General features: G+C 38.0%; 3 protein-coding genes and 2 long non-coding RNA genes across 5 annotated transcripts; all 5 read left to right on the top strand.

Annotated features, from left to right (window-relative positions):
* Positions 1–11,330: 11,330 nt before the first annotated feature.
* On the top strand, positions 11,331–14,707 carry LOC112555238. Its single transcript, XR_003097427.1, has 5 exons — positions 11,331–11,575; positions 11,943–12,304; positions 12,741–12,886; positions 13,389–13,712; positions 13,861–14,707. It is a non-coding gene; the product is annotated as an uncharacterized LOC112555238 (long non-coding RNA).
* Positions 14,708–15,646: 939 nt separating this feature from the next.
* Positions 15,647–17,723, top strand: LOC112555262. The gene is made up of 4 exons (XR_003097429.1): positions 15,647–15,754; positions 16,122–16,482; positions 17,115–17,260; positions 17,400–17,723. It is a non-coding gene; the product is annotated as an uncharacterized LOC112555262 (long non-coding RNA).
* Positions 17,724–18,258: 535 nt separating this feature from the next.
* On the top strand, positions 18,259–23,171 carry LOC112555570. Its single transcript, XM_025224005.1, has 7 exons — positions 18,259–18,392; positions 19,862–19,971; positions 20,132–20,185; positions 20,777–21,139; positions 21,369–21,514; positions 21,672–21,996; positions 22,293–23,171. Exons 1-7 carry the CDS (start codon positions 18,259–18,261, stop codon positions 22,712–22,714), a joined length of 1,554 nt encoding a protein of 517 aa, XP_025079790.1. The 3' UTR covers positions 22,715–23,171.
* Positions 23,172–24,022: 851 nt separating this feature from the next.
* On the top strand, positions 24,023–25,214 carry LOC112555419. Its single transcript, XM_025223805.1, has 2 exons — positions 24,023–24,275; positions 24,831–25,214. The coding sequence occupies exons 1-2, from the start codon at positions 24,227–24,229 to the stop codon at positions 25,205–25,207; spliced, it is 426 nt and encodes a 141-aa protein (XP_025079590.1). The 5' UTR covers positions 24,023–24,226; the 3' UTR covers positions 25,208–25,214.
* A 558-nt stretch (positions 25,215–25,772) lies between these two features.
* Positions 25,773–27,032, top strand: LOC112555615 (complement C1q tumor necrosis factor-related protein 5-like). Its single transcript, XM_025224045.1, has 3 exons — positions 25,773–25,917; positions 26,057–26,327; positions 26,547–27,032. The coding sequence occupies exons 2-3, from the start codon at positions 26,279–26,281 to the stop codon at positions 26,939–26,941; spliced, it is 444 nt and encodes a 147-aa protein (XP_025079830.1). The 5' UTR covers positions 25,773–25,917; positions 26,057–26,278; the 3' UTR covers positions 26,942–27,032.

Below are 27,032 nucleotides of genomic sequence, written 5' to 3'. Positions count from 1 at the left end.
AGAAGGTAAGTAGTTCAGTAAAATGGTTTTATTATTAGAAGCTTGGAATCAAATGGAGAGAATTGATGTAATAGGGACAAGCGATATAGCATATATTACTCAAACAACCAGGCCAGTCCAAGCCAGTACAGGCCAGTCCAGGCCGGTCCAAGCCAGTACAGGCCAGTCCAGGCCAGGCAAAACAGAGGACAGACAGACAGACAGACAGACAGACAGACAGACAGACAGACAGACAGACAGACAGACAGACAGACAGACAGACACTTGTACAGTTAAACCGTCCATCTTTTTTACTCATTTGCAAAAATTAACGAGAAACGTGTTTGATGACAGATATAAACTACTTATTTCTGACCTCAGTCATTACTATATCCATCAGCTTGACATACTTTATTACTTTTGTTCCAGATCCTCTAGTTTACGGAGCCGAGTCTCTGAGCGCGCGACAGGAGCGCGTGGCGGTGTATGACAACAAGACCGGTCAGCTGCACGTGCAGCTGTCGTGCGGAGGATATGTCATTATTGGTCATCCTCCTCTATCTGTTGAATGGACCGTTAGTATATAAATGAACATAGTAAATGACCATTATGTTTATGAAAGTACCAAACGATGTAGTATGTAGATTCATATACTTAATAATATTCTTTCAGACGTTGCTGAAAATAACAACTGCAGATTTTTGTCAGTAAAAAAAAATACAACAAAACCCAAAGATTAAAGTTTTCATGCCAAGTACTATTAAGCTAACAGGAATAATAATAATAAGTAAAACAACCTTCCTGAGAGTATAACTAATTTGTTTGCCTTCTTTGAGAGATATTTATACACATCAAGTCACCCGTCTGTTGGATAAATTTAAGTTATTGGAACAGTACTCATTACTTGGGTTAGCATAACTTGCGATCAAAAAAGAAAATGTCAGAAAGCCACAAAGATGTTGTTCATAGATTTTCAAATTTTTAAGTAGCCCTCGTCTTCCGCTCTCGTGATCTCGAGTAAAAGTTCAATGACGTGTAAAGTAATCGACCTTATATATATATAAAACATACTGAACATACTGGCAATCTCTTAACCTCCATAGAAAAATGTTGAATTCAAATTTTCTTTAACATAAGAGGTTTTGTTCTTGTTGGGCAGTTTCCTTCTGGAGAGAAGCACCTCACTTCCATACACATCAACGGTTTCTTTATTATCAACCTGCCGAACCCTGTAGAGGGAGGTAGCTACACAGTGTCGCCTGTCGTCCCAGTTACCTCCGGCCTCGTGTTTACCCCAAAACGCAAGCGTACTCAGGAGTTCATCGGTGAGTGTGGACGAGGTGAGGATGCGACTGTCGCTTGTAGAAGCCGAGCAGGACATCCTTAAAAACGAGAAACGAGTGGAAATAGATCGACTGACAGAGGAGAACCGCCGCGTCAAAGAGCTCGCAGACAGTCTTCAGAGTCAGTTGGACAATAAAACATACTTAATCCAGAATCTTCAAGACTATTTCAAAGGTATCGTGAAATGACTTTTAGCCAAACAAAAAATAAAAAAAAAGGTTAGAATAAAACTTAAAAATAAGGAACATGAATGAAAATAATAAAACAACTACGATAAAGAGAAATATATTATCATTTTATCATCATTTAATGCTTTTTCCGTATATGCCATTCATGCATCATTGTTTTTTTAGATGCACACACTCGATATTTATTTCTTCTGTCTTTCACGAGATTTTATTTACGAGTATCTAAGCCACAATTTCAAATCAGTCCCGTTGTACTTGTTTTGGACCTCTTGACTTACTACTAATAGACTTGTCTTTTTTTCCCATTGCCCGCCATGTGCTTACAGAGCTGGACTCCAACAAGGTCCTGTTTGAGGCCCGTCTAAGCAGAGACCAATCGGTGTACAGAGATCGTGTGATATTAGACCGCGTGATCACCAATGAAGGAAACGCCTACAACAGCAGTACTGGGGAGTTCACCGCACCCTTTAATGGGACTTACTTTTTTTTCATGACTGTTTATAATCAAGGTAGTACTTCAAGTACCATTGCATCTGTGTGTGACGAGGTCACGTGTTTCTGTCAAGTAATGTCATTGTCAAGCACGTACTATGGAGCCTGCCAAGCTGTACGGCACCTGTCCACGGAGGACACTGTGTGGCTTAGAAGCGATAGACAAGGGACTTTGCTGTCATCTTTCACATCTTTCAGTGGCTTCTCTGTGCACCCTGACATTGACCTGGAGGTCTAATCTTTGTAGTTCCAGTACAAACGCAAAATAAAGTTTTGTGTGTGTTTGCTCGAAAGTAGCGAAGTCTATCAAAGCAGTAACATTAGAATTGTATATTCAGCTAATCAACTAGATAATGACAACAGAACTTCAACAAAACTAATAATCTGACTCAAAGAATAAAGTTATAAAAAATATTTGTATTTGTTATATTTCTATTAAATGTGTTAAGTACAATCCGTCTGCTGTATGAGGCATCGTTAGGCAAAACTATCGAGCATCATATCAGCTATGTCCTATTTATTTTCATCTGTTGATATATATATATATGTGTGTTGGTGACATAATCTGGTCTGCATCTACACAAAAAGGATGATACAACTGAATAATATACGATACGACTATTTGTTACTAGTAAAGATAGCCCGTCATATTTACAAATACATAGCCTCACTTTTTTACAAAGAAGAATGACTGACTTGATTACAAATCCGACAATAACATCATGAAGAGTGCTAAGAAGAGGAAGTCATCCCATAGACTTGTGTCCAGACAGTTATTAATCACTAGTCGAGACCATTGAAGACAGATGACACTACATCGTCGGTTGTATAAAATTGTATACATGAATGACTCAGCGGTTAAGAGCTTTATCAACAAACCTACTTTTTTCTAATGAGCAGACACCAAACTAGCAAAGTGATAACAATGTTCATTATTGCTAATCATAATGATATTCGGAAAGACTATGTGGCGCAAAGAGAAGACGAGACGAAAAAGAAACAAAGCAACCCCCCCCCAAAAAAAAAAAAAAAAAAAAAAAAAAAAAAAATTCCAACAGCTTACACATGGTATTAATTCACTACCAGCCATTTAGCAAAACATGTAATGAACAAACAGCAACAATCCAAAAGCTGAAATGAGTTTTAGGGAGGAAAGTAGTAGCGGGATTTGGCTCTTTGATATGATAGCATTATTTTTCGCTAAAGAGACAAAACACTGCGTGTGTGAGTGTGTATGAGAGTTAAGTGTGTTTCTGCAAATTTGCCATATCACAACTCCTAAACAACCGATCTTTGATACGTTGGTTTGATTCGCTCATGACTGCAAAGAATGTGAAATAATTATCTGATATAGGAAACGGACCTTGGTCTATCGGCCCTAAAGTTTTGGTAGATCATCACGACAACCCTGGGTTATCTGGGTTTTTTTTTCGGAAATCATGCTACGATAAAATAAGATGAAACTTAACAACAAGACTTTTCAGAGCTCCCTACACTCAACAAAATACCAGAATAATTTTTTATTTGTGTTTCTGTTATTAACGTGAGGCACGTTTATGACTGTATCATGGTTCACACACCTTAAATCATATTACTGACAACACTAAGACCATGAGAAACATTCACACCGCATGAGAAACTGGGATGGTTTTAGAGGGCAGGACTAATATAGTTAACTCAGTTTTACCCAATACTGTATATATAATATATATACTGGCGGGCGGGCCGGTCAGAGACAGGAGGCGGGCCTCCCCTTGCCCAGGTGTGCTCTAGAGTCTAGAGGCTATGACCCTTAGGGACGTAAACATCGGATACAACAAGTTCTACACACTTGTCAAACACAACATTGAAACCCGAGGCCTCATTTTTAGATTAAAAAACACTTTCTTAGCACTTGGCAGGACTTAGTTCGCTCAGCTCCACTATTAAGCTTATTGAGAACTCATGGCATTAAAATTCATTGAATGGTAAATCAGTTATAATTTTAGCTTTGTGTGATTAATTAAATACTTTAGACAAGTGACAACAACTCAGGGAACAAAAAAGGGAGAATACAACATGTTTGCCAATGTTGTATGCTAAGTAAAGTCATAATATTGTCGCACTAATACAGGCGGAGAAGCGTGTGTACTTGAAACTGTAAAATGAAGACGAGCTTAGATACACTCTTTTCCTTCCTTATTTTCAGTGTGTTATTAAAGGATGATGATGATCACACACACTCACACAAGTACGCCAAGCCACCTCTGTCCAACTAATCAGTGCCGACACAGCAAATAGCAGAAGAAAAAAGGGAAAGGAAGGTAGAGATGTTGGGGTTGGTACATAAGTAATCAGTGAGTAGTTAGCAAATCAATATATGCAGCAGTGTTTCTGATGATCCTCTCAATGAAAGTATAACCAGGAAGGTCATGCAGGTCATCGCGCATGCTGATTAAAAGAAGATTCGCTCCCATCCGTTGGCTCACCAGAGTTGGCTGCCTGGTGTCGTAGATAATGTATCACATCGGGTCACCATCATGTTCTCTGGTTCGTCCTTTCCCGGACACAGATATCAGTTCATTTTCGTTTTAGCACCTATATAAGGCGGCTATGCAGATGCCGAGGCACACTTGATGGTAACTGTCTTCAGTCCTCAGGTCTTCAGGTGTGTCTTGTGCAAAGCTAACATCAGGGCTTCTGCTAAGGCTAAATTCTTTGGGGTCCCAGGGACCCCTTCTTCAGATTTTTAAGGGGTCCCTGTTCTTCGCCCAAATTTGAATGGGACCCCATTGACGAAATGAAGGGGTCCTCCGAACTTTTAATGCGTACTGTATGCAATTTTTTTGCGTAAGCAGAAGCCCTGTAACATTGTGTTCTTTGTGCGCTGAATACCATGATGTACGATTCTTAAATTAAATCTAGCGGTTAACATCAAACATCAAGCAGTACTTTACCATGTTTGTAAAACTCTACAAAATGGTTCCAGCTATTTTTCAGACGGGACAACTTATTAACTTATCCATGAGTTCCTGTTATCATTTCATCACGTGATCATATCAAAAATATGTTATTCTTCAAATAGTAAGGATCCTTTTTTGGTGTTACCATATAGGAAGTAATATGATTGTTTACAGATTCCGTGTTCTTTAGAAATTATTAAGTAGTCTTTTATTTTATAGTTTATGTGTTTCTCTGTAGTCATCAAATAATCCTTTTGATTACAGATTTCCTTCAAGATGAAGTCTGCATGGCTACTTACAGTCATCATTGCTTCTGTTTGTCGAGGTGATGTTTTATAAACTTCAACAAGAAAATTCTTTCGAAATAACTAAGCATAAAGAAAATTAATGCTTTTAAATTACTAAAATTACTGTTTAAAGTATTAAAATGAGCATAGATTGTGATTTCAAACATGGAAAGGATTCTTGTGTAGAGAATGTGTTTCGTACACTAACAGTTAAAAATTTACGAACTTGTACTGAAATGTTTAAAGATAAAATTACATAGCTATCTGGTTTTCTCATTGTTGATACACATAAATGCAGAAGCAAGTGAAATGTAAAATTTCAGAGATGACAGAAAAAATATCTCCATAAAACTGTTATTGATTCTAGAAAGAACTGAGACATACACACATTGCTTACATATTATGTAGAAAATAAAAAAAACCATGGTTAAACATTATTTAAATTGTATTCCCAGTAACAACGACAGCAGCAGTAGAAACAAACCTGAAAACACTTAAAGATTCATTGTTGTAAAAAAAGTAAGACTAGTTAACACAAATATTGTTTTCTGTTTTAGAAGCCAACTCGTTCCAATGGACATCGAACATCCCTAATAAGACATACGCTTGCGAAAATCAGTCTTTGATTTTGCAATGGAGTTTTTCCGTAGAACCCAAAGAGAAGCTGGAGGACATCAAGTGGGATCACGATTTTCTTAATGGAACACGTGAGAACATTGCCAACTACGTCAACGGTCATTTCGCTATTGTCTCTGATTCATTTGTGGGGAGGCTGAACTACATGCCCACAGGGGGAATCGAACTCACGTCTACCAAAGTGGAGGACAGCGGCACGTACACAGTATTTGTGCTCATCCTCGAAAACTCAACAACTTACATCCAATACTTTAGCTCGGTGACTCTTGACATTACGAATGGTAAGCGTGGTCTCCCTTTCTTTTGCCTGGTCATAGTAGGCGTTTTCTGGAAGCTTGCCATTGTAGTGCCTTTTCCCCTACAGCATGTGTGTGGTGTGTGAGAGAATATTATTATGACCTATGACCTTTACAGCAGACTAATTAATATCTTATCAGTGTCAGCAAGCCGTTCATTGCAGATTCAGTCATTTGCTATGTTTACTAGATAAATTTTATTTAACAATATTTTTTTTAATATGACACGGGTCTCAGTTTGACCTGTTCTTTTCTCAAACACGCTCATGACAGCTGTGTCATGTATGCATGGAGTTGTCTAAAAAGAGGTAAAATAATAAAGTTTCTTTGATAATATTAATCATAGATGCAGTACACAGAATTGTAAGCAGTGCAATCTTTTCAGTATTGTTTTAAAAGAATGGATATAACAAAGAAAAAAAAGGAAATTAGTAAGAAGATTAAATAGAAGTAAAGAGAAAGCAAAGTTTATATTCGCGATTACATGATAATCAAATCACCTGAGGTCTATTCAAGGTTCACTGATATTTATCTGATCTATGTTCAAGGTAAAATGATAGTGGCCTGACGTTTGTTCAAGGTTCAGAAGTGACTTTGGGTGGGACACTAGTAGCTCGCCAGGAGGAGATCCAGTTTTCGACCCCCAAACAAATGAACTTGCTCTGCGGCTGTCCTGTGGGGAATTGAGCATACCAGCAAACCTCCCTGTCGCTGTAGAGTGGACGGTTAGTTTAATTAATAATACAGCAGGATCATTAGATGCACTTTGCTACATTAAAGTTCGCAGTTTGTGCATACCTTAGTCTCGGTATTGTTTTTTTTTTTAACTAAGATACCTGGAAGTTTTGAAGCGATCTGAAAAATTCGGAAACCCAATTCAAAGCCTTGTTTGTTGACTACTAGACTCTTATCAGCGAAAATAGCTTCGCTAAAAAAAAAAAATCTGTTACTCAGTCTTATTGGTGCCATACAAGTTTCTCCCCTTCATTTTGCACAGTTACTATTCGCGGATTGTTGAGTTCTGTATTTTTTTGCAGCTTCACAAAAAACTCTTTTTCGGGAAATTAAGCAGTTACAAAATGTACAGAACAATGGCTGATACATGAAAAGTATAATGCAATCTTTAAAATGTTGTTCTTAAACGTAAACTTTTTTAACATGGAAAAAACAGATACGTTAAGCACTATTAGCCTTTCTTTAATGTAGAAAGTCTGAACATTACATTTATTATTACAGGGTTCGTTCTTCCTTCAAGCATTTCTTCTAGTAACCGGGATGATGCTTATTTATGTGTTGTGGTGTGTGCGCGCGCGCCATTATGTGTTTTTGTGTGAAGCAGAGTAAGAAAGAGAAAGAATATATTCTTGTTGTTGAACTGTTTTTGAATTCATTTTTACAAGTCGAGTTTAAAATTGTATTAATTAGTCTATCTGTGTCTCTGTGTTGGTCAGAGTCCTACAGGTGAGACAACTAGGGTTGATGAAGAAACCAACGGCACGTTTTTCTACAATCTGACTAACCCTATCTAGGTGGCCAGTACACGTGTCGTCTGGTTAGTGATTCACCTCCCTTATCCTGCCTGGAACCTGACAATATAATATTCCAGAATGCCTCTGTGACTGTGGACGAAGTCAGAGCGAGGCTGACAGTTGTGGAGGTCAAACAGAGGATCTTACAACAAGAGAACACCGATCTGAAAGAAACAGTTAAACTACTGACGGATGAAAACAAGAGTCTGAATAACTCTGAAAAAGCTCTCCAGAACGAATTGAACCGAGCAAAGGACTACCTCGAAGGTATAAAAGCAAGCAGAATTCGTTTAATATTTGTGCTAATCTTAAAACCGTTTTAGCCAAAACAAAAACAAAAACAAAAAAAAAACCAAAAAACAACAACAACAAACAAACAAACAAACCCTTGCTATAATCTTATGGGGAAGTACGACTGGTGAACCTAAATATACCTCGCAACAACAAATATGAAAAGCTAAAAAAAGACAAATATATTTGAAAATACTAGGTAATTAAATAAATATTACTTAGAGGCATGCAGACGGCATGAAAGACAAAATAAAGCACACACAACATGTATGATATTATTTGCATAGAATTTTTCAAGTATATAAGTTGTGTATGCTCCAAACTTCTTGCACCTATAACCCTAAACAAACTAAAGGTAGAAGCCCTGGGTCATGCTTATAAAACGTATCCAAAGATGCTGTGACGAAACGATCTGACCTCTAAGCATCTTTGAAGTAAAAGGTTTGTATTCCACTGTCTATTATGTTTGACTGAGATAAGGAGACTTTTAGCAGGGTAGCTTCTAGTTGCTACTTACACTCTTAAACAACTAAAGGTTCGGCACACACCATGTAACATAATTTCTCCTTTCTTTTGTAAAGATATGCCTCAAGTGAAACAACCATCAAGCATAGGTCTCATTGCTGCTTTCATGCTTCATGTTATTTTTTTGGTTTCCGCTTTCATTTCAGACTTTGTCCTACTTTTTTTTAAAAACTAGACCAAGTATTTTTGTCCCAGAATCTTGGCTTTTAATTGCAGTAAACATTTATTGCTGTTATTTTTTTAACACCGGTCGAAAAATTGTCAAAAATTTTTCATTTTTGCAGGGATTTGTGATCTCTATTGACACCAACTGCACCGTTTTAATTTATTTTAATTAGGACCTTGACATTTAAAATGTGATACATTAGTCTTGTAAACGTAAAATCTAAAAAATAAAGAAGAACACATTAACATTATAATTACAGGTTAAAATTTGCACAAACTGTCTTAGATCGCAGTTCATATTAGTTTATGCTTAATTGTAAATTATTCACTAGCCGCAGATTAAAAGATAAACACTTTAAAGTACTTTCCTAAAACTTTGACACTTTGCTTTTTCCAGAGCTGGACTCCAAGAAGGTCAGATTTGACGTCCGTTTGGCCGGTAACCCTTACTACATCACCGGCCAACGGATAAGATTCGACCAGGTCATCACCAACGAAAATAACGCCTACGACGTGGACTCTGGGATTTTCACAGCGCCCTTCAACGGCACCTACTTCTTCGTCGTCACCGGGGCGCAGTACAGCGACCGCGTAGGCGGCCTCGTGCTCGGTGATGATGACACCACCTTCTGCCGACTGCAGTTACCCATCACGAGCAGCATCTCGGTCAGCTGTCAGTCCACTGTGTACCTGTACAAAGGTCAACAGGTCTCGGTCAAGAGCGAGGGTCAGGTGTACCTGTCGAGTCCTTTCAGCTCCTTCGTTGGTTTCTCTTTGGACCCTGACGTCACAATAGACATATAATATTTGTTTTCTTTAGGACCCTGACGTCAACTAATATTTGACGTCATAGTAGACATCATCAATATGACGCCACAGTAGACTTCTTTTTCATATGACGTCATATTAGAACCTAATAGCTCTTGAGTGCATGCTTTGGATTGGATAAAAAAAGTTTGTACTATTTCTACTTCTCCTTATTGAAGATGGCATCTTAGGTAGACTGTCCTGATGTTCTGTTTCTAAACTCACTGAAATAAAACAACCAAGGCATCAATAACTGTTGTTGTTTTTGTTGATTTCGTTAACAATCACGAATAGAAGACTTTTGTTAGTTAAGAGCCACACAGAGTATATATAGCCTTGTTTGCTTAAATTATATATATATATTTCGATTCACAAATATAATTTGATTCATATATGATACATAAACACACATCTTGCTTGCCTGTGGATAATGTATTTAAGACTTATCTCCACATGCAGTATCAGCCTTTTTGATCATTAAGCTTCCATTCTATGTAATGGTGGTGTAGCTCGGCGACAGAATAATTTAGAATAGCAGAAAATGCTACTGAAGATTCATCACTGATATCGAAATCGTTAAACACGTCAACAACACAGAACAACAATAAGTCAGAGGTCGAGATTGTCAGACTGTAAGACATATGGACAGAACTGCGAAGACTGACTAAAATAAACACAGCACAAACCTTCACCTCACTGAATCCTCCTTCACCTGTTGAGATAACTGAAGGATGAGACCAAGTCGACTGATGTTAATGGATGAAGAATATTACACATGGACAGAGAAGCATTCTAGTTCAGGTAAAGTAAAAACATTCCAACAACCAAATTATCAGGTTTTAATTAGTCTCATCATAAAATGTTTTCTTTATCCATCATTTAGACTTATCCGGCGGGCACGCTGACATACGCAGACACATATACTCACGAGCGCTAGCATGAACACACACACTAGCACGCGCGCACGCAAACACACAGACACAGAAACACATACTAATGAAATAATGCATCCTATTTGTTTTTAGGCATTACTTTCCTCAGCATAACCCCCAAAACACACACACAGAGTTGCTAACAAATACAGGACACACCTGTGTTTGCATCGTGGTACCTGGTTTATAAGTATGTTGTTCTAATTAGGTCTGAATGATAGTCACAACAATCAGAGGTAGACACTGAATTGTGCCTTTTTCGACGAAAATATTCTTTGACTCTTTCTTTCACCGTGGTAATGAGTAAGGTAAAATTACCGACACTATCTGACATTCCCATGCACACCCAAAGTCATGGCTACATAATAAAATAATAAAAGTTGAGAGGACCAGTTACACCTGCCTTATCTTGTAAACATAACATATTGTAACACTGTATTGGGTATCTGTGTTCGGGTAATGTTAGCAATCTGCACCAGTATTGGATAATTCTTAGAAACTAGTCAAATACAAGAGGACATTTTCCACATTAGCCCAATGATGTAGCTTTGTAACACACATACACAGAGTTTCATACAGTCATTCAGGACATCTTTCAGGTATGCACATAATTCCTTGGCTTGATAGTGCGTCTGCAATATTATTATTATTGTTCATCCCCCTGACCTTGCAGACCTGCAACTTTCAAACACTGGCAGACAGTGTACATGTAAAGAAAACACAACATGTACACCAGGTGACTCACCTGTCTGATTATACTTAACTGTCCTTTTTGATCACCTCGTGACAAGCAGATAACATATCACACTTCAGTACTTTCATCCTTTTCGCATGTCAACCGTTATTCTATTGCAGGTAATTAAACTTTCGGTTTGTTCTCTGTATCAGGTGGATGCTGGGTCATTGTAGTCTTGTCACTGACGGTTATACTTGTTTCTATCACTAGGTTTGATATTGAGTGTGTTAGAAACAAGTTGGTTGTCACACGACATCAGGAAGACCAGAAGATAAAACTTTAACATATTTCAGCAATCTCAGAAACACAGTCGAGATTTTTGTGTTCGAATCCACTATGTGACCTCACTTCAATCTCGTTCTGCGAATATTTTTTTCAAGATGAGGCTCGACTGCCTGATGATCATCATTCCTTTATTATGTCCAGGTAATGCTTTTTTTTAAAGTTTGCAATAAATGTACGAGCGTATGGCTGTGTTTATTATGTCATGGAAGGAAGAACTAAATGCGTTCTTAAAACAATGTGTTTACACTTCTCGGTGGTTATGACAGGTCAAATATAAAGATTTTTGCTATCACATATAAATCGTTTGCTTAACAGCTGTTAAAACTTTGAAAAACCTCATTTAGTTCTGGGTCACAGTGGATATTCGTACAGGGAATTAAACTGAAAAAAGGAAGATAAGTGATTGGGAAGCTACTTTTACTTGGCGAATTCCAGAGGTGGCAAAAAAACCAAAAAAAAAAACAAAAACAAAAAAAAACAAAAAAAAACTATAACTGTGCTTTTCCAGAAATAACCTCGTTTCAATGGACGTCTGACCTCCAAGATGGCGCTGACGTTTACGCGTGTATCGGTGACAGTGTCACCTTGCCCTGGGGTTACACGGCACAAGATGGAGAGACAGTCGAAGACATAAAGTGGTATTTTGACCCACAAAATGGCAGCCACGTGGTATTGCTGTCACCATGGAAGGCCAGTTCTTCCCCCTGACCTCGCCATTTTCTAACAGGATTCGCCAAGTGCAGGAGGCAGGACTCTTAATAACTTCCCTTACTGGAAGTGACAGGGGAAACTACTTTGTGACGGCCACTGTTCTCCGTGGGTCTACATTTGCTGTCTACAACAGCACTGTGTCCTTGCGATTATCAGAAAGTAAGAAAAGGCTCTTTTTTTGTTTTCCTATGTCTATCAGTCTCTTTTAGTCATCTCTTTTTTTTCCCTTTTTACAACGGCGTTAGTTGCTCTCTGGTGACTTCTCTTAACTCCTTTTTCACTCCTTTCATCTTCATTTTTCTGTCTTATTATCTGCCTTTTTGTTGGTGTTACTCCCTGTCCGTGTGTGTGTCGTCAAACCGTACGGTAAATAGCAAAGTCCTTTTTCTGAGCTGTAAATAAGCAGTAGGTGGGCCATCTTTAAAAACAAATGGCCTGACAGCGTACCACATATTATCAAACATTATCAGCTAAGGAGGTATTCAATATGTCTTATACCAGATGCAGCTGGCACACAGCTGCAGAAATTACTGACTAGTATCATTAAACTGGATTCACCATTCTGAGATATATAATGACCGGAAATCTATTCAAGATGTCCAAGTTCACCAAAGCGAGGCTCTATGGGCAAGGCAGGAACGTTTGACGGTCCACGACAACAACACAGGTCAGCTGCACGCGCAGCTGTCGTGCGGAGGTTACGTCATCACTGGTCACCCGCCTCTGTCTGTTGAATGGACGGTGAGTGTAACCTAGCAGATGGATGGATTCTTGGTTGGATGGATAAATAAGAATGACGGAGCAGTAGGTCAGCAAAATTTTAAAAATTAGGGGTTTACAAAAAGATTGCAATTAAAAAGATCTATTTAAAACAATCTCCGAACATGTTTTATTTTTAAAATCTCCTCAGTTAAGTACTTTTTTTCAGTCTGTTGTAGATTCACTTACATAAAAACGTTTAAGAGTTTAAAAGCTTACATTAAATTGTTTCATTGTGTTTACTAATTTTTATTATTGCGGACATGTGTCCACATATTCTTTGGTTTTATTGGTTAATACATTTCTTTAGATTTTTTTAAGCATTTACAAAAAAATAAAACACTACAAAAAGCCCAAGATTTTAGACATTTATGTTTCTGTTTTTAAGTCAGTGATTGATTATTTTCATTGCCAATTCGATAATCACATCTCAGTTGATACATGAACAAGATATTTTACTAAAATGTTTCAATTTGTTGGACAGTTTCCATCAGGTAAGACACAACTCGTTTCAACTCACATCAACGGTACGTTCGTTCTATCCGTGCCCAACCCCATTCAGGGAGGTAACTACACGTGTCGTTTATCGACTACATTACCTCCCTTGTCCTGCTTGCCCCATAACAGCAGCGTGTTTGGGAGTTCTTCAGTGACTGTGGACGAAGTAAAAATGAGGTTTCACTGCTGGAAGGTGAACAGGAGATGATAAGAACAGAGAAACAAGTCCTGCAGGCGGAGGTGGACCGACTGAGAGAAGAGAACCGGAGATTCAGCGAGGCCACCAGCAGTCAACAGAAGTATCTCCAAGGTATGGTAGGAGGATTTCGACAAGCAGATTTAATAAATAAATACTAAAGTAAAGCAGTAAACTGGTGTTTGTGTGTCTTTCCTAACTGCTCTATGGTTCACCGGTTTTGAAAATTTTTTTTTTTCGCTTTGATCTTCTCCGCATCTAGGGGTCAGAAGGGTCATGTTCCACGTCCGTCCAAGCGAAAGCGAGTATTTTAATGGTGTCCAGCGTCTGGTCTTCAACCACGTGATCACAAACAAAGGAAACGCCTACGATGTGAACACAGGAGTGTTCACTGCCCCGTTCAATGGACTTATTTCTTTGTGCTCACTGTGGCCCAGCGGTCACGTACTCACCTGGCGTGTCGTTGGCTGATGACGTCACAACGTTCTGCAAGGTGCTGTTACAGTCGTTCATCAACGTCGGCTTCACGTGCGACGCTACGGTGTACCGAGCACAGGGCCAGCAACTCTGGATCAGGACTAACGGAGAGTTGTCCCTGTCAAGTCCTTACACCTCCTTCAGTGGCTTTTCCTTGAACTCTGACATTTCAACACAAAGTTAATATTCCTTGATGTGAATTTAATATTGAGTTCTAGTTGGGTTTTTATTTTTTTATTAACTGTAGTCCAATGTCTGTGATGGTTCAAACTGTTATTTAAAAAATATAATAGAGACTTAATGCGTCGTCGAGTTTAAATTAATATTATGAGATATTATGAATTCATTCTTGACACACATCCACAAACGCTTGTATAAAGCGAACGCAGTATATTTTAAAATCATTTATGGTTTATGCAAATGTTTTTATCTACAGGTCGGCGTAAGCTAAAAAATTTTTTTAGTCCAGATGATGTAGATAAGATTGATAAACTGCTTTCCGAAGCTGCTGATACGCATATTTGACCTTTACTATCTACATTCGACAGTAACTAGTTGAATGATTAAGTGTGAGGTAGATTGATAAATGCGCTCAATAATATCTTCTCTAATATCTTGAACACACCAAAGTATTTTGATTTCTTTCATAGACATTTGAGTGCACAAACTTATAACCGACAGACAAACATGTCCCTCATCTGCACGCGCAATTTATGAATTGAAAAGCAAATGCTCCATTTTGTCATGGGTAGCTTAAGGTGGTAATAAAATATTTAAAAGAATATAACCTCCGCTTTTTTATCATTGATGTATAAGTATTATTTATACGTGCGCGCGCTCGTGTGTGTTTGTGTGTTAAATAAATCTGTTGACACTATTTTCAGGTAACCGTGCTAGTTCTGACAGGTAAAGGTATTACATTAAGCTTGTTAGTATGGTGTGAAACATGCTTTAAATGAAGAGATCCTGACAAACGACTCTACTAAAGCCCTACCTCTGTATCAATGCTTGTAACCTTTTAACCCCGTAAATAATCTTTTCACGCACGTACACACGTACACACGTACACACACACGTACACACACACCACACACACGCACACACACACAATGTTTCATTGCCCGAGCACTATCATCATGTGAGAATTTATGTTCAAGTATAGATAACCGCACCCAAAAAGTGTGCGGACTTGACAAACATAAATTAAGCAGACGGCAGCAGTTTATTTAAAGACAGTGGAGTGTACGTGCAAGTCAATGTAAATCAAAGATTGTCTAAAAATAAACAACAACATACTGGTTAGTACAATAAATTTCAATGTAGTTCGTCAGTCTGAGGATGTCTATGAGACTGAATTTACCGAGAGAAATGACTGGGGAGTGGGTGAGTTTGTGGGACAGCAGACAGTGTATTTGTTTAACATGATAATTAATATGCACTAGTTCACCTGTTGACTACACCTGGCCCTACCTGGCTGTTTTGATCATCTCGTGACTGGCTGATAACGCTTCACGAATCAACTCAATGCTCTTCTATGAAAGGTAAAATCGTTTTAACTCTCGTTAGCATCATAGATGAGAACACATGCAGAAGACAGTATATGCTTGCGAGTTGTTTACAGGTTTCTTTGAAGATGAGGGGTGACTGGATAGTGTTTCTCATTCCATTATTATGTACAGGTATTTAACAAAATTCTTTGAAAATCATCCTTATATATTATTTTTAGTCAAATTAATTATTTTTTTTTGAAGAAATTGATTAATTAAGAAATTCAGCAGTATCCAGACAATATATTTTCATTATATTTTAATTAGCAGTCAAGATCTTGAACAATGACAACATAACAATAGCTTTTTTTGAAAGTGCGTTTGTGAGTGCTGCCTTGAATTGGTATCGCAAAAGTGGGCTCTTTATAAATAACAATAAATTATATTTATATTAGGATAATTAGTATGCATTATTGTAAATACTATGTTGCAGTAATATTAACCATCATAGCTATAATAATGGCAGAAAAGGGGAAAAAACTGTTTTTCTCTCTTTCAGAAATAACATCTTTTGAATGGACATCCGACTTCCAAGATGGCGCTGATGTATATGCGTGCGAAGGAGACAACATCACCTTACCCTGGGGTTATACTCTACAAGATGGAGAGACGGTTGAGGACGTTAAGTGGTACTATGACCAACATGGCAGGTCCTGTAGGTATTGCTGTCACCGTGGAAGGCCAGTTTTTCCAACTACCGACGCCGTTTTCTAACAGGATACATCAAGTTGGGAGGCAGGACTTGCACTGACGTCTCTCACCGCACTCGAGACAGGGGAACTACTCAGTGAGAGTTACCGTTCTTAGTGGGTCAACGTTTGCTACCTATAACCGTACAGCGTCTTTGATACTAGTGGAAGGTAAGATGAAACACTGATTTTATTTGATTGTCTCTTTAGTTTTCGACTTTCATACTTTTTTATATCTCTTATTTCTTTTCCAATTACTTCATCTGCACTCCTGGCATTCTGCTCCCTCTCTCTTTTCTCACTGTTTATTTACTCACTGAAACAATTGTCTACGTGAGCTTTTATTTACACTTACGTATATGTTACACCTGACATCTTTAAACGTGTAAGCTGTGCTCAGCTTACCGTATTGTTACAGCCACATAGTCAAGATGTGTTTGTTTTTTTTTTCGTTTAACCTCTCTCTGTCTTTCTGCTTGGTTTTCTCTTTCTCACTCTCTAAAAGTGGGCTGCCTAAATGCAATGTGTGCGTGTGTGCGTGTGTGTATGTGGGTGTGAATAGTAATTCAACTGACTATTATTGACATTTAAGAATATGCCAGGATAAAGCAAAATAAACCGTTCACGTGGGCATTCCACTAACCAAGAAAATGATTTTAAATATTGCAGGAAACCCAAAGTAAGCTTTTTATGTAATACGCTAAGCCTTTAGATCGAAAAATATCCAAAAGTTCCCATTGTAGTAATTATTCTTTGATGAGAGAAGAGAGCAAATATGATCTTTGAAATTAAACTTATTCCAGACGAACTGGATAACCAAAGGGAGGCTCTGTCGGCACAGCTAGAGCCTGAGACGGTTTACGACAACAAGACTTCTCAGTTGCACGTGCAGCTCACCTGTGGAGGTTACGTCATCACTGGTCCGCCTCCAGTTTATGTCGAATGGACAGTGAGTATCAGCAAAGAGGAACAGTAAATATATTTCACCTTAAATTTGCAATATTTTACCAGTTACTGCCCATTAATATAAAAGTGTCATTAGTTAACTGACAGGTAAAAATTATAATATTGTTTCGAATTTTTTTCAGTTCCCTTCTGGCAAGACAGAACTTGTTTCAACGCACGTTAACGGTACGTTCGTGCTTACCTTGCCTAACCCAGTAGAGGGAGGTAACTACACGTGTCGTCTGGGGTCCAGGTTACCTCCCTTGTCATGCTTATCCAAAATGGCAGCACACTTGGAAGCGCTTCGGTGTTTGTAGATGAGGTGAAAATGAGGCTTGTCATTGCTGGAAAGCGGACACGAGTTGATTAGAACAGAGAAACAAGGTCTACAGGCAGAAATCGACTTGCTGAAAGAGGAAAACAGAAAACTCAGTGACATCGCCGGCAGCCATCAAACGTACCTTCAAGGTATGATGGAAGTATTTGTAACGAGCGATGTTTACAAAGTCAATTAAATTACAAACAATTACTGACTATAGAATCGATGGAAAAAGAATCTGTTTATAAAATGCAGAGGAACATGATTCAAGATCCAGGTAAACCCCACAAAAATACAACAGAAAGCTTTCACATTCAGAATGGGCAAATATTTTAATTAATGTAAATATCTTTACATTGTAATAACTTCTTAAAACATACTTTTGATATATAGAAACTAACATGGGCAGTTTAGAGATGAAACATACATACAGGTAAATCTTAATCAAGAAAAGTAAAACTCCAGCTGATATTTAAAAAAAAATTAAGGTTTTTCAAGGAAGTTTTGTGTTATAAACTTGTTTGCATCTGTTTTAATTACTTTTCTTTTTTGTATATGATTTTATTATTAGGATACTGGAGTCTTATGTGTTGATTATGAAAGATATTTTTTAATGTTTATCTGTTTCCGGTTTGTTGTGTTTTAAGATGTGGTCCGGTTTGACGTTCGACCGACTGGTAACTATGACTACACGAGTCCCCCAGCGCGTGATCTTTGACCACGTGATCACAAATGAAGGAAGCGGGTACAACGTGAGTACAGGAGTATTCACGGCCCCTTTCAACGGCACTTACTTCTTCATCTTGACTGTGGCTCAGTATGGTTTATTCTCATCAGCAGCATCGTTAGTTGATGACACCACCACCTTGTGTCAACTACAGTTGGTAGAGGCGCTGGTGTATGTCGGTCTCACCTGCCAGGCTACTGTCCACAGGCACGGGGTCAACACGTGTGGATAGAGAGCAACGAACATTTGTATTTATCGGGTAATTACAGCTCCTTCAGTGGCTTTTCTTTGAACTTTGACATTTCAACAACTATATGATGCTAGCTGTGTTGCATTTTAATTACCCAGAATTGTGTGTAGGCTGAAATTAAAGTGTCTATATTGATTTAATGTTCAAAATAATACAGACGTTTGACGAATCATGATATTATTTGAGTTTTTCAAGAGAGAATGACAGTGCAAAAGACCCTCTGTAAGAATCACTTCTTTTCTGAGTCATTTCTTAACAACATAAGGTTAATAACTAGAGCTTAATCTTCGTATATATATATATTTATTTACACAAACATTAAACTTTATGATTTTTTTATATCATGTAAGTGCTCGTCTTCAGTAAAATTATTGTTCTATAGAGACTGTACGGTTTTGCAAAGGTTCTGAATCTTACTTTACTATTTTGGAATTAATTATTTCGGAAGACCTGAAAGATGGACTTGCACACATTAACAAATAGATTGTTAGTACTTCGTCTTTTAATGACTTCATCTTAATTTTTAAAAAAAAGTTTTAAAAATTGCTTAACTCATTCACTGATTGCAAAATTATATTTGACAGACAGACGGACCGACGGACGCATACTTCTGAACATACAATCATCCCTTAAATGTGCATACCTGTTTTCATGTCTGCACTTCTAGTGGTTGTGCTCAAACAGGGCTTTCTCCACTGTCAGTTCGATAGTTAAACAGTCGATTTCGTTGTTAATGTATTAAAATTGTTGGTGAACTACATTCTTGTTAGTTTTAGTCCTCGTTATTCCTCGAGGAGCATAGGGTCGCACTATACTTTTGTATTTCTCTATAATTACTTATAGATAAGTACACATACGCCGACACGTAAAAAATACTTCCGAAGTCAGGAGACATGATTGTTGTTAAAATCTACCCACAGACTAACAAACCATTTGGGTTATATCAAAAACATCCAACAAATAGATCGTTAGCTGATTGTTAGTATACCTCGGATTTCTTAGAAAGGCCATGACTTAATTAAGGTGTCCCAAGCATGCAGCTAGAAAGCCTTATTCTGGAAACAGTGAACTTCTTACACTTAATGTACATTTAGGGATTAGCTTACTGGGCCTGTAGGTGTGCTTGACAAAAAGGGATGAAGGAGGTGATAAAGTTTACTCGATAGGTGCAAGAACTTACCTGCCCGACTTTATCTGACCTGACCCAGCGACCTTGATGTCCTCGTGACTACAAGATAACGTGTCACACATTTGTTCTAACTCTCGCCAATCAACAGTCTATTAATTGTTATTTCTACTTTCCTATAAGAAAAAAAATCAATGACACCGCAGAGCTCATAATCTACCCCTTGGCTGGAGATTGTAGTTACTCAGTGACTTGTAGCTGTGTGGAAGAAGTTCATTATGTTCAACCATTTGGTAAGAGATTTCAGTTTTAAATCCACGACTTAGTTGACATGATGCTGATGTCTGTCCTCTCAATAAGTATTTAGCGAATTTCTCTGTCTCAGAAACTAAGCCCTCTCATGTGATGTGGCTGTAAACATTTTGTAATCTCACGATGGTTTCTTGTTGACAGATGTTCTTAGTTCGACTGGCTGGCTGGTGGTCGTCCTTCTCTTGTTATGCACTGGTAATGTATTTTTTAGAAAAAAGATCGCCATCCATAATTCCAGATATTCACGTAAATACATACACAGGAAAGTACATGTTTCAACTTTCAGATATGATTTTAGAACATCAGAATTGCCTTCCTCTCTAAATATGTTAGTTGTTTTGCAGTTTGAAAGCATTCACATTCTGCAACAATAGTATTAAAATAAAAACTTTTATTTAGGATTTTCTGAAATTCCACTTGATCGAGATGTGGAAGTCTTCGATGTTTCAGAGGCAATATGTAATGTACAGTGTATATGCAGTTCATCATTGTTTTGTTAGCTCATGTCTAAGAAAAATAAGAAACACTGGAAACAATGGAACGCGCAGTACTGAGTTTCAAGTACTTACACAAAATACTATTTCATGGCAACAGTAATGAGAACTGTCAATAACACGTATTACATTAGTATATTAATATCGTAAGAACAAACTGGAAGTAGTGATAATTGTAATGATCTACTTTATTAATATAAATAACCGACACTGTTACATTTGTCGGATTGCCTGTTACTGTTGAAACAGTAATAAATATACAAAAATATGCATATAAAATTGCCTTTTCCAGAAATAAGCTCGTTTCAATGGACGTCTGACATTCAAGATGGCGCCGATGTGTACGCATGCGTAAACGAGAGCGTGACCTTCCCTTGGCGCTATGCTGTAGACCGTGGAGAGGTGGTCGAGGACATCAAGTGGTATTTTCAATCACAAACCTCCAGTCACGTGGGCATTGCCGGTACCGTTCAAGGTCAGTTTTTCCCTCTGCCGACGCCATTTTCTAACAGAATACGTCAAGTCGAGGAGGCGGGGCTTCAGCTGATGTCTCCGACCACACGTGACCGGGGGAGCTACTCCGTGACAGTCACTGTTCTCCGCGGATTGTCCTTCGCTACCTACAATCGCACAGCGTTCTTAATAATGGCAGAAAGTACGTCTTTTTCTTTGGATATAATAATAATCATCGTTATCATCATCATCATCATCATCATCATCATCATCATCATCATCATCATCATCATCATCATCATCATCATCATCATCATCATCATCATCATCATCATCATCATCATCAATTTTCGTGCTGCTCAGCGTCCTCATGTGTCATCTTTGAGACAGGTGGAAAAGTAGATAGCGTTACATTGAGACTTTTATCGCAGCTCCTCTGATTCACCACAGCGAGGCTCTGTGGGCACAGCAAGAGCGTGCTACAGTCTACGACAACAACACTGGGCAGCTGCATGTGCAGCTCTCGTGCGGAAAATACGTTACCACTGGGAACCCGCCTGTGTCTGTTGAATGGAAGGTGAGTATAAAGTTGGTGAATGTACAGATGAGTAGAGCGAGGAACAGACACGTGGAGGACGAAAATTAAAAGAAATGTGCATCACAAGCCTGCATATTTTTCTGCCATGATTTGTAATTTATTTCAATGTACAAAGATTTTTTAATTTCTTGTACAGTTTCCCTCCGGCGAGACTCAACTTGTGTCAACGCACATCAACGGTAAATTTTTTCTCACCCTGCCCAACCCCGTGGAGGGAGGTAACTACACGTGTCGCCTGTCATCGAGGTTTCCTCCCGTGTCTTGCCTTCCTCGCAATTCCAGCGTGTTTGCGAGTTCATCTGTGACTGTAGACGAGGTGAAAATCAGACTTTCACTGCTGGAAGGTGAGCAAGAGATGAATAAAATAGAGAAACAAGACTTGCGGGAGGAAGTGGATCGCCTGAAAGAGGAAAACCAGAAGCTCAGGGAGATCGCCAACAATCTTCAGAGATACAACAGAGGTATGATGGAGTGTTTTGACAAGAAGTATTGCTCTAAATGGTGTTGTAAGTAACACTTGTTATACACAAGCGTATCTTCCTACATTTTGTTGATTATTTAGCATGTGCTTGTGTTCATACTAACCTTCGTTGTTGAATATTAAATTGAGGTCAACTTGCCAGTAATATGAATAACTTAATTAATGGTGTTGTTGTTTTTTTTTTTAACACTTTTGTAGACATTGAAAAGCAGTTTGACTTACACTGATTTTTTTTTTTTTTTTTGGTCTCTTTTGATGCCGGTGGTGCGCATCTAGAAGAGAACATGAAGGTCAGGTTTGACGCCCGACTGGGAACAGCAAAAGGTTTTAGTACTAATCAAATTATAATATTTGACCTCATGATGGCGAATGAAGGAAACGCCTACAATGCAACCACAGGAGTATTCACGGCCCCTTTAAACGGCTTGTATTTGTTTGAGCTCACGCTGGACCAATATTCATCATCCCGGTTACCCAGCTGGAGCAAAGTTATCCAATCAGACCACAACTTTTGCCAAGTAGATCTTCAAGCATTTAACAACATAGTAAAAAGCTGTGAGTCCACTGTTTACCTATCACAGGGGGAACAGCTGTGGGTAACGATGCAAAGTAATTATGGCTATAGTTTTAGCTTAATTGCAATGTATTGCTCTTTCGTTGGCTTTTCTATAAACCTTGACATCCCAACAGAAACATGAGGATTTCATGCCTGGCACAACACTTAAAATTTAATGAGTTATCTTAAGAAAAAAACTTGAATGTAAAGCACATCCTGAAGAGTCACATTGAATTAGTTTCTTATCAACGACACAAGGTTAGTATATTAGTCCTCGTCTATGTCATTAGGTTGTTGGTTTTTCTTTAACTGAATAAAGATGGCGGCTAATAAACATTTGCAGTGGTTTTGCCTCATCTTATGATCCATAGTACTGTTTGGTATTGTAATTTTTAGGTACAATAATCTGTATGGTTAATATAATAATATTTCCGATCAGTTTTAAACTTATCAGCTTATAATTTTATTTGGCTTTTAATTAGTTCTATAAGTTAAATGTTTACTTATAATAATACTTCTAATCAATTGTATGTTTATAAACTGTATATTTATGCTTTTTGTTCTGGTGAACAATTAAAGATTTTCTGAAGTTTTGTTAATTTGAGTTAACTTGTCGAAAAAGAAAACAAGTGGAAAATTATCTTCCCCAGGATTCTATTCAACAGCTTTTTTATTTTCTCGTCTCTTGAGTACATGTCGTCTTATAGAAATCACTATATAACAATAGAACAATATATCGAAATTATCGAGGACAGTTAAGAAAGCAAACATTTACATGTCCACAGCACATCGCTAGTAACTGAAGTGTAAACTCAAACAATTGTTATAAAAGTTTCATCAAGCGTTCTAGTCATGCTCATACACACAGAGGGAAACAAAGAGATTGACTAGAAATGTTTTTCTCAGTCTCACATGATATCTTCCCCAGGGGCCAGAGCTACCGAGTAAAACTCTGTGGACGAAGCAAATCTGTACAAAATTCTCGTCACATGAGGACGTGTCGCCATCAATAAATCACTGTCGAAGAACAAAACGATATTTCGAAATAAGGGAAGCCAATAAAGAAAGTTATAGCAAACATGTATAGTTTCACAGCACATCGCTAGCAACTGAAGTGTAAACGCAAATGGCAACAATTATCACACAAAGCTCAGATTACAAGCAAGCTTCTCGTCAAGTGTTCTGCCCACTTGGTCTAACTAATGAGTTCCTAACCATTGCCCCCCAAATCCTTCTTCCTCTCATATCATATCAAGAATATGGAAGAGAACTCAATAATAAGCAATAAGTAAAGGCTCCAGCCATCAGATGGCAGGTCCTCAAGGTCTTATTTATTTGTTCACATTTCACAACAGGTCCTTCACAAGGTTTGATAATCATCTTTCTTGGGAAAAAACCACAGTGTTTGCTTTCTCTTTGTTTTGTATATAAGTTCGAGAACACATTACTGAGCATTCCAAGCAACCCTAATTAGTTTGCAGTTTGCTGTCGGTCTCTTTGATCCAGAAGTCTTGTTTAAAACCTCTAAGAAGTGAAAAAGCTTACATTACAATCGACCACGTGACGAGAGACTTCTGTGTTTAAAGCCAAGACAGTTTTTTTACATCCCAGTCTTGTGAAAGGAAGTTAGCATTTGCGGAAAGCCAGCAAGATCATGAGGCTAACATTGTTGACGACGGTCGTTCTTTCCTTTTTCTGTCAAGGTAAGAGAAGACACTCTATTCACTGTTAGAGAAAATCGACTTCAAGATTAGTAAACATTGCCTAAGTCGTTAGATATGAGTAAAATAGAATTGTAAAAGAAACATTAACTATTTATAATAAAGGAAATAAGTAGCACACACTGTAGCTTTCAGTGTGTATCCGTATGAATCCCTGGCGACTATAAGTGACTAGGATATATGTTTTTATTGTGATTTTAATGATAATAGTATTATTGATAGTCTTTGTTTAGCTCTTTGACACAAGTAGTGTGCTTTCTTATAAACACATTTACAGTAAGAGTTCAGATTACGAGCTTTATGGTACTAAGACCAAAAGGGTTAATATCAGAATAAACGTTTTTATTTTTTTTTCTTTCTTACAGCACATTAGAATACAATCATTTAAATACAATGTTAACTATAATAATAACACTATCCCACACTCACTTTCACTTTTTCTCTCTCGTATGCACTCTCACGTTTTCCTTTATCTCTCTCTCTCACACAGGCATGCAAACAAGCTTCCACTTATATGAAACTTGTTTCCTCTTCCAGGAGTAAACTCTTTTGAGTGGATCTCTGACCTCCAAGATGGCGCTGGTGTCTACGCGTGTGTAGATGACACTGTCACCATGAGGTGGCGGTACGCGGTGCAGGAGGGAGAAGTGGTTGAGGATGTCAAGTGGTACTTTGACCCAGGAAACAACAACCGTACAGCTATCGCCGCCATCGTTGAAAATCGCTTTTTCCACCTCTCCTCCTCTAACTCTAAGAGACTCCACCATGTACCGGAAGCAGGACTGACGCTGACCTCTGTCACCGGAAGAGATAACGGACAATACTCGGTGGCGGTGACCGTTCAGAACTCATCATGTTTCACTACACACACGCGCACTGTGTCTCTTGTAGTAGCAGAAGGCAAGAACTTGTAGTCCTTGGTGTCTTACATTTCTTTCTCTCCATCTCTTATTTACCGTTGATCTTAGCGTTAATACCTCCGAGGTATTTTGCTTTATCTCTTGTCAGATTTCGTCTTTCTTTCCGTCCCTCTGAACTATTTGTCTATACCTTTTGTTTGTATTAATTATATGTATAAGTAAAATATATGCGTTTAAATACATGTGTTTGTACGCGCGCGTGTGAGTATAATGAATGATGTCATCTAGTCTGTTCGTGGATCATTCTCTTTTCTTTTCCTTTCTTGGTGTATTTTATTTTATATAACTTGTTAAATCGCGTTACTGTGATTCATATTTAACATAAAAACATATTTTTGTTTTTAAAAGTAGTGATGAAAAAATTACGACTGCTACTTTTTTAAGCGCCTGTCCTGCTAAAACAAAATGTAACGTGCTGGTGTGAGAAATACATGATTTACAATAATCCAAAACAAAAATAAAACCACAAAATTGAAAGAATATTACGTGTCGGATATCATACAGAATGAAAAAAAAAAACCAAAAAAACAAAACAAACAAACATATAGTGACCCTAAAAGGCCCTGGTTGACCACAGCAAGGCTCTGAAAGCACAACAAGAGCGTTTGACGGTCCACGACAACAAGACTGGTCAGCTGCACGTGCAGCTGTCGTGTGGAAATTACATCATCACTGGACACCCGCCTGTCTCTGTGGAATGGACGGTGTGTATTGATAAATGGATGAATTGATAAATGAGTAAACAGATTATGATGTTGTAGATAAGCAGTACTTTTTAATAACTATCAAGAAAAAATCTAGTTTCCTTATTAATAATGTTTTTTTTTTTAATTTGTTGGACAGTTCCCTTCTGGTGAAACACAACTTGTTTCAACGCACATCAACGGCAAGTTTTTTCTGACCTTGCCCAACCCCGTGGAGGGAGGTAACTACACGTGTCGCCTGTCCTCGAAGTTACCGCCCGTGTCGTGCCTACCCCACAATGACAGTGTGTTTGCAGTCTCTTCGGTGTCTATAGACGAGGTGAAAGCGAGGCTGTCACTGCTGGAAGGCGAACGAAAGATAATGACTGATAATATAAAGATTCTGAACTCTCAACAGAGAAATGCCCGAAGTAAGTAGACCTTAAGGCTTATGATGAAAAAAAAAGCTCTTAAAGTATTTATTGAAGCCAAAGTCACTGAATTAGCAAAATTGTTTAAAATATCTTTGATATACTTATTTGTTGAATTATAGAAAATTTTGTTCTTAGGCTAATTTAGTCATGTTTGTATGAACACAAATGTAATTTCTTGAGAATTTTTCTTTTGATGTCCGGTTTTTGTGTTTCTAGAGCTTTGGTCCAAGAAGGTCATGTTTGACGCCAGTGGAAGTGAAAGCAATGTATATATTGATTCTGGAGATCCCGTGGTGTTTGATCAAGTGAGAAGAAATGAAGGAAATGCTTACAATCCAGCTACAGGAGTGTTTACTGCCCCTTTTAATGGGACTTATTTCTTTGTGCTCACCGCAGCCGCATACCAACACTATAGCTCAGTCTTATTATCTTTAGGTGACAATGGCTCGACATTCTGTCAAGTGGAAACTACAAATACTGCAAAAAGCTGTGTAGCCACAGTGTACCGAGCAAAGGGTCAACAGGTGTGGGTGAGGAGTTCTAGAAGCTCTCATTTAAATTTTCGTTTCAGTTCTTTCGTTGGCTTTTCCTTGCACCTTGACATCCCATAACAAAAATTTGGCTCTATTTTTCCCCCTCCCCTTAAATTGTTTTCATGAACCACAATGTTTAAAGTTCATAATTTTACACACACACACACAC

The sequence above is a fragment of the Pomacea canaliculata genome, linkage group LG14 (assembly GCF_003073045.1).
Source record: "Pomacea canaliculata isolate SZHN2017 linkage group LG14, ASM307304v1, whole genome shotgun sequence".
NCBI classification, from domain to species: domain Eukaryota; kingdom Metazoa; phylum Mollusca; class Gastropoda; order Architaenioglossa; family Ampullariidae; genus Pomacea; species Pomacea canaliculata.
This window is presented reverse-complemented; position numbering and strand designations above follow the sequence as displayed.

Coding starts and splice junctions, on each gene's coding strand:
- LOC112555570 (XM_025224005.1), top strand. CDS start 18,259: ATGACTACACGAGTCCCCCAGCGCGTGATCTTTGACCACGTGATCACA. Junction 18,393..19,861: donor TTCATCTTGACTGTGGCTCA/GTATGGTTTATT, acceptor CTTTCCTATAAG/AAAAAAAATCAATGACACCG. Junction 21,140..21,368: donor GTTCTTAATAATGGCAGAAA/GTACGTCTTTTT, acceptor CTTTTATCGCAG/CTCCTCTGATTCACCACAGC.
- LOC112555615 (XM_025224045.1), top strand. CDS start 26,279: ATGACTGATAATATAAAGATTCTGAACTCTCAACAGAGAAATGCCCGA. Junction 26,328..26,546: donor TCAACAGAGAAATGCCCGAA/GTAAGTAGACCT, acceptor TTGTGTTTCTAG/AGCTTTGGTCCAAGAAGGTC.
- LOC112555419 (XM_025223805.1), top strand. CDS start 24,227: ATGAGGCTAACATTGTTGACGACGGTCGTTCTTTCCTTTTTCTGTCAA. Junction 24,276..24,830: donor TCTTTCCTTTTTCTGTCAAG/GTAAGAGAAGAC, acceptor TTCCTCTTCCAG/GAGTAAACTCTTTTGAGTGG.